At 33.7% G+C, this 9,207-nt stretch overlaps 1 protein-coding gene across 3 annotated transcripts in view; it reads left to right on the top strand.

Moving 5' to 3' along the window:
• Positions 1-9,207, top strand: part of LOC118745979 (peptidoglycan-recognition protein LC-like) — a 53,324-nt gene that overhangs the window by 35,186 nt on the left and 8,931 nt on the right. For all 3 annotated transcript variants that reach the window (XM_036479684.1, XM_036479682.1, XM_036479683.1), the window contains one exon: positions 37-1,225. In XM_036479684.1, coding sequence (XP_036335577.1) covers positions 220-1,225 — 1,006 coding nt within the window. In that variant the 5' untranslated portion in view covers positions 37-219. The remainder of the gene's footprint in view (positions 1-36; positions 1,226-9,207) is intronic.

Consider the following 9,207-nt stretch of genomic DNA (forward strand, 5'->3'; position numbering starts at 1 on the left):
ACTATACTCAACTATTTTTCTCGTTATACCTTACAGAGCCAGCAAGTTAAAACACAATTGAAAAATGTCGGCATTTAAAAAATATGTGGTTCACATGCAATACTTCAGAATCGTTTAGAATAAGTACTTTGTGATATTAAAAAAATATAGAAAGTTGTTGCCTGAGTATCTCAACAATATAAAATCAAGTACTGCATACTGACTGACTCACACCAAAAAATGCATTTTACGAATAATAATGAAATGAACTCAAATACGATTGCAAGTGCAGAATGGAAAGCAAAACCGATAGCCGCACATCCAACTGTTCTTAATGCCACATCAGCAAGGGACTCAGAAACAATAAAATTGTCAACATCGTCAGCTGACAGTTGCGCCTCATCAACCGACTCTGGTGTAATTATCACCGACAACAAAAGAACATGCAGCAACGACAGCAACAACTACAAAAACATACAAGGCAATGTAAGCTTCAACACCAACACCAACGGTGTAGACATCAATGGCACAAGTGGCAATACAGCGAAAGATAACAGCAACAATATCGACAACAGCGTCGATGATAAGCGAAGACGCAGCAGCGCAGAAACTCCGAAATCAAACAACAATATTACAATAAACAAAAAAATTGATAACAATTGCATAAACATTGAAAATATCATAAATGTGCGACGCCAACGAAACTCGTCAAGCGGTAGCAGTAGAAAATCTTCGAAGAATTGCTCCCCAGCAGTGTCGATACGTAGCAATACAATATCGATTATTTCGATCGATGAAAATGCCATTGACTCGAGTGTCGTCGACTCAGATTCGGACTTTGAGGGTCAAAATAGTAGCTATGTTGTCAAGAAGCTGGGCCAACAAACGACCTACGAGCCAAATCATCCCAATTTGCCGCATATAAATAAGGGTATGCAAGTGCTAAGTCAGACAATAAGCCCAGGTGCAATACCCCCCACGTCTGGTCCGCTATCTGAGACGATACTCAATGGTGGTGCACTCTCACCACCGATGCTGGGGCCACCTATGGCGCCCAATTCGGCCCAAATTGGTAGCATAGCACTCTCAAATTCTACAGATGTTACCTTTGGCGACAAGCATTTCTACGAAGGACCCGTGACGATACAACAGTTTCTAATTGATAGTCGTGATAAATGGAAAAATGGCGAAGAGGGTGGAAGTGATAATCCAAACTTCACTGCTGATGACAAAGTGTCCGATCCTGGTAAGTGGTGTTAAGTAAAATTAAATTTGATTGTAGATGTTACGCTTGTAGGTACTAAATTTATGTAGTTAAGTAGCCTTGAGCGGGTTGAGTCATACGAAAATATTCCATTTGACTACAAAATTCTTGTTTTCCATTAGCGATAGTTTAATTTTGGCAAAGATTTTTCGTTATCCGATTTAACTGTTGCAATTCTCGACAGTTTCATAAAATAACAAGTTCTCAGTAGTTTCGTGTCAGTTCATGATGTCTTAAGCGCTGTTGAGAAAGTGCAAGTCAAGTTACGCAAACTTCAGTTTCTCAAAAACTGAGCGATTTAAAAGAAATTGAAGTGAAGCGATTTCAACTCGTCATCTTCGAAAGAGCGGCGCCAGATTAGATCAAGATGTGCTCCTTGAGACTCACCGCGTGCATTCTAAATTGGTCAATGCCCTAGCAAAACCTCTACAAAGAGTGGGAGTAGCAGCCTTTGGCGGCTTAGGAAACTCACTCCACCGCTTACGGCCTACCCTGGTCTCGAAAGAGCTGTAATGGTTTTCGGCTAGAGCTCACCAAGCTGTTATAAGGCCGAATTCTCTAATAGCAGACCGCAGACAGTCAAAGGTATCCCCATCCTATTTTGCTTAGTAAGACCACCTCAACGGGGTGCTCTTCCTTGTCAGCTCGTCACTGTAGTCTGGTACCCGTAAAAGTCGAATTATGGTATCAGAGTCGGTTTGTACCTACCTTATTTTTATGAAATGCGCCGTCTTGTATACTTGCTTACTTTTCAAAATTATGAAGGGTTTTTGACGTCGCTTTTATCATTCTTCCTCTTCTTCCACCAGATCCAATGGCTTTGCTTCCTTATCCAGCTTGGAAAAGGCAGAACAGACTTCGTGATTAACGCTACCGTACGATTTTGTAAAGAATTGTGCCTGAGCGGTTCAGTTATGCAGCTATTATTATCTTTTCCAGCATCAGATTAATGAAATCGCATAAAATGGAGTCGCCCTGTCGGAAACCCCGTTTGGTAGCAAACGGCTCGGAAAGGTTTTTCCCAATTCTAACGGAGCTGGTGGTATTGCTCAACGTCATTATACACAGCCATATCAGTTTCGCGGGGATGCCCAATTCAGACAACGCGGCGAAAGACAACTCCTATCGAAAGCGGCTTTGAAGTCGACAAATAGGTGGTGAGTGTCGATCCTTTTCTCGCGGGTCTTTACCAAGATTTGACATATTGTGAATACCTGGTCTATGGTGGATTTGCTATGGTGGTAAAGCCACACTGATAAGGCCCAATCAGTTCGTTGACGGTGGGCTTCAGTCTTTCACACAATACACTCGATAAGACCTTGTAACCTATGCTTAGAAGGCTGATCCCGCAGTAGTTGGCGCCTTTCTTGTGGATTGGGCAGATCACAATTCAATTCCAGTCGTCGGACATGCATTCATGTGACCATATTCTGCATGAGAGTTAATGCATGCACCTTATCATCTCTTCGCCTCCGTACTTGAATAGCTCAGCTGACAGTTTGTACGCTCCACCAGCTTTGTTGTTTTCAAGCGCGCCTTTGCTATTCGTACCACGTCATAGTCAGGCGGTGGGTTATCGACTCCGTTTTCATCGTTTGGGGGCTCGAGTTCGTCTTCTCCACAGCTTTCAGTACTGCTACCATTCAGTAGGGTACTGTCCTTGAGCTTTCCTCACAACAGCTGCAGCTGCTGGCGACAGATATCTAAATGTGATATGCCTACCCAACTCAACACTTTTCAACTATATTAGGTTGTCAAACCTTTCGAACTTGTTTTAGTCTGGTCAGGTTACACGAAAGGTATCGATAATAAAACATTTGGCTAAAACTATTGGAGCCACCGTCAGAAACTGGAAGGTTATTTCGCTCAGCAATGACCAAGGATCATCGAGGTTACAGGTTACATTTTCAATTTCTGCCTTAAAGAGGATAAGACGGCAGAATAATGTTTTTGCCTTCCCGGCTTTGTAATTATTACATATGTACGAGGTTAGAGCCACCAGCGATGTGAGCTGAGCTTTTTGACACTCAAACGATTTGCTTCGATTTTATTTTTTTTTTAAGAAATGAAAATTGGCAATAAATAGTTTGAGTGTTGGTTTGTAATTGTTCCAACAAATAAGGCGGTTTGTTAGACATTTCTTTTTCAAAGTACTTTATACCTTAAATGGTATACATTTTTTTCCATTAATTAGAAAACTTAAGTTGCATACTTGTTTTGTGAGCTGCTCATTTATGACTACCTGTACTCGCACATTTTGTGATTGGCTGTTATTTTTGACTGTTCCGTATTTGGTTTTTTTCTTCTCTGTTATATGTATGTATATTTTGCACAAACATGTGTATGTACGAGTGTATGCAATAATTTTAACACACCTTACCGTTTCATTTATTCTGGAAGAAATATTAAAGTAATTGTACAGATGCATATGTATGTATTCATTTGTTTGCGCGTTTGTGTGTTTGTTTACAGTACAAAGCAAATATTAATTTGTTGAGGCCATAAATTGTTGGTGAAATGATGTGCTAATGAAATGCGAGATGCTAAATAGCAAATTTAGCTCATCACCCACCACGTATGTATGTACATATGTACATACGTAGGCATCATGAAGTTAAATGAGAATCATACGGAAATGGGTTTATCTGTAGGCGGGCGAGTATTTGCGAAAAGTTCTTACGCATTTAGAAAATTTGTTCAAGGTGTTTGCTCGTAGCTAATGCTGTTCTATGTTTATATATATGAATGTATGTACATACATATTTCTATATGTATGTATGTAGTACATAAATACAAAGGTTCAATCTCAGAAATTTATTCTAAAGACTACTAAATACATATTTGAAAATACATAAGTAACTGCTTTCGGAAAACGAAAATACTTTACGTAACTGATTAAAAAAGCAAAAAATAATTGAGTTAAACTTTTTTAACGTTTATATGTGGATTATCATAACACATTCGATTAGAAGAAAGAAAAAACTTTAAATATAATTTAATGAATAATATAAATAAGTAAAGAATCTGACTATCGTTCATTACTTTTTGTTAAAGAAAGTTGGGTTATAGAGATAAGGGACTTTGGAAATTCCTCCCATTCTTAGATTACAATGAAATATTGTATATGTACTCGGGTGTTCGAATATTCGCCTGTTTTCTAAAACAGGCTTTCGAAAAGTTGCGATTTGAAAAAACCGGTTCTCGATTTTGAAATTAAGAAAAAACTGGATAAACCTGTTTTATTTTACATAGTTTTCATGCAGTGAAAATGCTTATGTTGGTATGAAGTCACCACTAAAAATTGCAATAAAACTATTAACATTAAATATAGCTTTTATTTATAAAAGAGAAAAGAGCCGCTGTGGTGTAGTGGTAAGCAGTGCGCGCTTCCACTCCGTAGCTCCTGGGTTCGAGCTCTGGTCAAAGCGACATCGCAATAAAATATATAAAAAAGGTTTTTTCTTAACAGCGGTCGTCCCTCGGCAGGCAATGGCAAACCTCCGAGTGTATTTCTGCCATGAAAAGCAGCATCTAATAAAAATACAATCAAAAACATCAAGGCGCACGCCACAAGTCGGAGGAGAAGCTCGGCCAAACACTAACCTATGTGTAAGCGCCAATCTATTATTATTATTAAAGCAAAATAATTTTGAAACTATTTTTTAGAGCAAAAGTAAAACGAAACCTAATTTTGTATACCCGGCGCAAGTTACAAATATCACAGTTTCAACTTTCTCTAAACTACCTAAAAGTTTATAATAGTCTTATTTATTGTCAAAAGATTGTTGTATTTATTAATTTGGAGTAAATGAGCCTCCTCTGTTGTTGAAATATCGGAGTTTTCTTGTATCCGAAATTTACCGTTATACCTGAAGAGGGTGGTAGAAATTGATGAATCGGTTATCGATATACACATTTGTGGTCATAAGTGTGCGGCGCCATGCCCAAAATCCAAGAATTTCTAATAATCTTATTTTCTGCTAAGTGGTTATTGCAATAGTCCATTTTGAGTCAATTTTGATTCATCGCGATTTTCGTGTTCAGTAAATTACCGTTATATGGGAAGCGGGCGTGGTTATTGCCCGATTTCAGAGATTTTCAACAAATTTCTTCGCTCGACCCTAAGCAAAAAATTTTTGGAAATAAACAAAAAAAATTGGATTCCCATATCTATTAAATAAATTCCTTACTCTAAAATTTAGGAGGCAACCCTATTCCGAAATACGCTGGAATGAATGGTACATATCTTGAGCGTATGTGTACTATGTATGTATACATAAAAATGTTGATTGAGATAAACAAAATAAAAATTTGTGTTACAAGAAAGCATGGCAACCCTGATAGAAAATATTTTCTGACCAAAGTTCTCAACAATACCTTTCATTTAATATCCATACTGCGATGTTTTAGATAAATTGTGTAGAGTCGAAAATAAGTGGCAACCTTACACTATTATCCTAAGGCATAACATTTTGTGTATAGGGAATGCATTGTTTAAGAACCTTCTCTTGGTATCCATGAATGGTAATATTTTACCTTTTTTTCTAAACAAAAAATTAAATAAATATGCGATTCAAAATAGGTGGCAACCTTATTAAAAATATTTTTGAATTAGGGATATTTAAAATACCTTCCATTTGATACCCATATTATGATGTTTTAATTAATTTGTAACTAATTTGGAATAGGTGGCAACCTTCTACGAGTCTTCTCGGAGATATTGCCTATTCAGATAACCTTAAACTCCAAAACATTATCTGTATACAAAATTTCATCAAAATCGTTAGAGCCGTTTCCGAGAACCCTATGGATATATATGGGCAAATCTAAAAAATAGGTACACTTTAGAAATAAAAATTTTAATTTTTAAATTTGTTAGCACACCTATGTTTTATATATCATTTTATTCGTAATCTCTTAATAAATCGATTAATATAAGTGTAATTCATCAAGTGCTTCAAAAATTAGACGAGGAATAAACATGAAATAGAAAACAAAAGAATAAGCTGGGTTCAAATTACGTTGTTCAAGTTGTAAATTTTGAGCAATGATTTTGAAAGTTGAACTCACTTAATTGGGACGTTCTCAATTCAATGGCATGCCCCGTTTTGCCAGATTGGCTTCGGTTTTCGAGATAACGGTACTTGAAAATATGATTAAATTTTAACTATTTTATAAATAACTCCCTCACTTTTGAAGTTATTTTACTAAAATTTTGCACATAACGGTCTTTTAATATTACCTTAATTATTCCTTAAAATTATCGAAATAGGTTCACATTAACATATAGCTCCAATACAACTGATTACTCAGATATGTATTTGTTTTTGGGATATAATTCTAACCTCATATCTGAATAATAAATTGTATGCGTGCTATATGTTAAGTTGAACCTATACTAAATTTTAACCTGTTTAATTGGAGGAGTTATAACGCAAAACAACGTCTCTGATCAATCAGTTGTATGGGAGCTAGAGGTTTTAGTGAACCGATTTCGATGATTTTATGGAATAGTTAAGGTAATATTAAAAAACGGTTATGTGCAAAATTTTAGTAAAATATCTTTAAAACTCAGGGACTTTTTTATAAAATAGTTAAAATTAAAGCAAAGTTTCAAGTACCGCTATCTCGAAAAGTGGAGCCAATAGGATAAAACTGAGGACGCCATTTAATTTAGAAGGCTCCAGTTAAGTAAAAGCAACTATCAGAATATTTGTCGAAAAAAAGTTGCTTTGATACCACTCTCAAAACATTCCGACTAAAAGAAGGAGCATCATTAAAAGTAGTAAATCAGGGTTGTTACACACTTCTAGAGACTAATTTTTTGAAGCATTTTACAGGTATATGTAATTTTATAAGGACTAGCAGTTATAGAAAGATTTAGATCGTTTCGACGTATTTACCAAATGTGCCTTCAATTAAGGTGTTTTGAAATAAAAAATTACGCTCAAGATCGCAGAATATTTTATCTTTAAAAGTTAGTTTATTCTGAAAGCACACCTCTTGTTAAGGTATCAAATTATTCGTAATTGTTTGTAGAATATAATACATACTTAAAAAGTTCTTAAAATTAAATGCTTCAAAACCTATACGCAATAAACCAAAAATTTTGAAAATCATGAAATTTGGAGCTACAGACTTTGAGTTACTTGCCATTTCGTTATTTTTTAATGCACACTTTTCTTGCCTACTACATATGAAGTGTACACATATGTGCTAAATGCCCATTTAATTTCAAATCAAAATATGATGTGCTTCAAAAGTTATGACATAATTAATTGTGCCCCTCTTAAAAATTACATAAAAAATTCACTTGTTTTCATAATTTATTTTTATTTAAACACCTATATTTCAAAAGTTATGCATCAAATTGATCCAAATTTTTTTTGAGGCTTCAAGTATACGTCAATGAATTATATCCAAAAGCAACCAGCTTGAATTAGTTTACAACAGTGAAAATAAAGCTAAATAACACAAAGGTTACCAGTTTTTTAGATTTGCCCATATATATACAAGAATTGCTCGTTTAATGTAATAAGATTCGAAAAATCAAAATCTCAAAAAAAAACTGCCCATAGATATCCCCAACCGATTTGGATAAACCGAGTCACCCTAATATGTACTGATTCAAATTAAAGTTGCCACTTTGTAGGCTGTAAAATGTTTGAAAATATACAGTCACTCAAACAAGTGACCACATGTTGATTTTTTTTAATTTTTACAATTTTTTATCGTTTTTCTATAAAAGTTTTGTTCAAGCTATAACAAAAACGATATAAATCAAAGTTTGAATAATAATAGATTGGCGCTTACACATATGTTAGTGTTTGGCCGAGCTTCCCCTCCTCCTTTTCAAAGTTTGAAACTCAAAATATTTTCATAAAAATTTCAAGCTTTTTAATCTTAATCTTTATTACATTTTTGGGTTTTAATGCAGTTTTTTGTATGTGCCACAATTTTAGTCCAAAGAACTGCAAGTTTAAAGCGTTGATTTTTAAGATTTTTTTTTTTTGCTATAAAAATGCATACCCAAAATTATTCTAAAGATTCAGATGAAAAATTTGAAATGTTAATGAAAATTTGTTGAATTTTTCTTAATTTTGTAGGAAGCTAAAAACTTTGATTTATATGGTTTTCTGTTCTCTAGCACAAAAATTTATTATGAGAGAGCCAGTTTAAGCCAGTATAGTGGATTGGATTTCATTGATAAGAACTAATCAGTTGTACGGATTATAAATATTTAAATACAATTTATTAGCTTTTACAAGTAAGATGTGACGTTTTTAAACAAACTAAACAAAAGATTATTATTATTAAGCCTTGAAGTATCTACCCTCCATTTATTTATAAATTATTATTTTTTTATTAAACTTGTTTTCGTATTTTTTCTCAACCGAAATGATACTGAAATCGAAATTAATTTTGGAAAACTAACCAAAATCGATACCGAAACGCTTTGTATATATATTATATATATCTTTTTTTCGATTTTATTGTTTTAAAAAGCAAAACATATTGTTTTTTTTTTCATTCATAACATATTTTTTAATTCAATTTTCCTTTTGGTTAAGATTTTACTGCTTTAAAACAAGTATGTTTTTTTATTTCATTTTATTTTCAGGATCTTATTTCATGTATATTTTATTTTTTGCCTTTTTTAATTTGATTTTATTTTAATTTTTAGACTTTGTGTTGGAATAAATTTTTTTTAATTATATTTAATTTTTAAGTACCTACTATTTTCTTCTCATTTTGGTTTAATTTTTTTCTTTTTCTAATTTATAATTTTTGTTTTTTTTTATTTAATTACTGTAAAAAGAAAAACATATTTTTTTAATTTCATTTCATTTTCCAAAATGTTTTAAGATTTATTAAGATAACTTTAAATAGTAATAAATGTTTTTGGACTGTTTGTACATATGTATGTATTTATACTATGGGTATTCATGAAAACGCGTAAATGC

Source organism: Rhagoletis pomonella, unplaced genomic scaffold (assembly GCF_013731165.1).
Source record: "Rhagoletis pomonella isolate Grant_MI unplaced genomic scaffold, Rhpom_1.0 Rhpom_scaffold_00010, whole genome shotgun sequence".
Lineage (NCBI taxonomy): Eukaryota > Metazoa > Arthropoda > Insecta > Diptera > Tephritidae > Rhagoletis > Rhagoletis pomonella.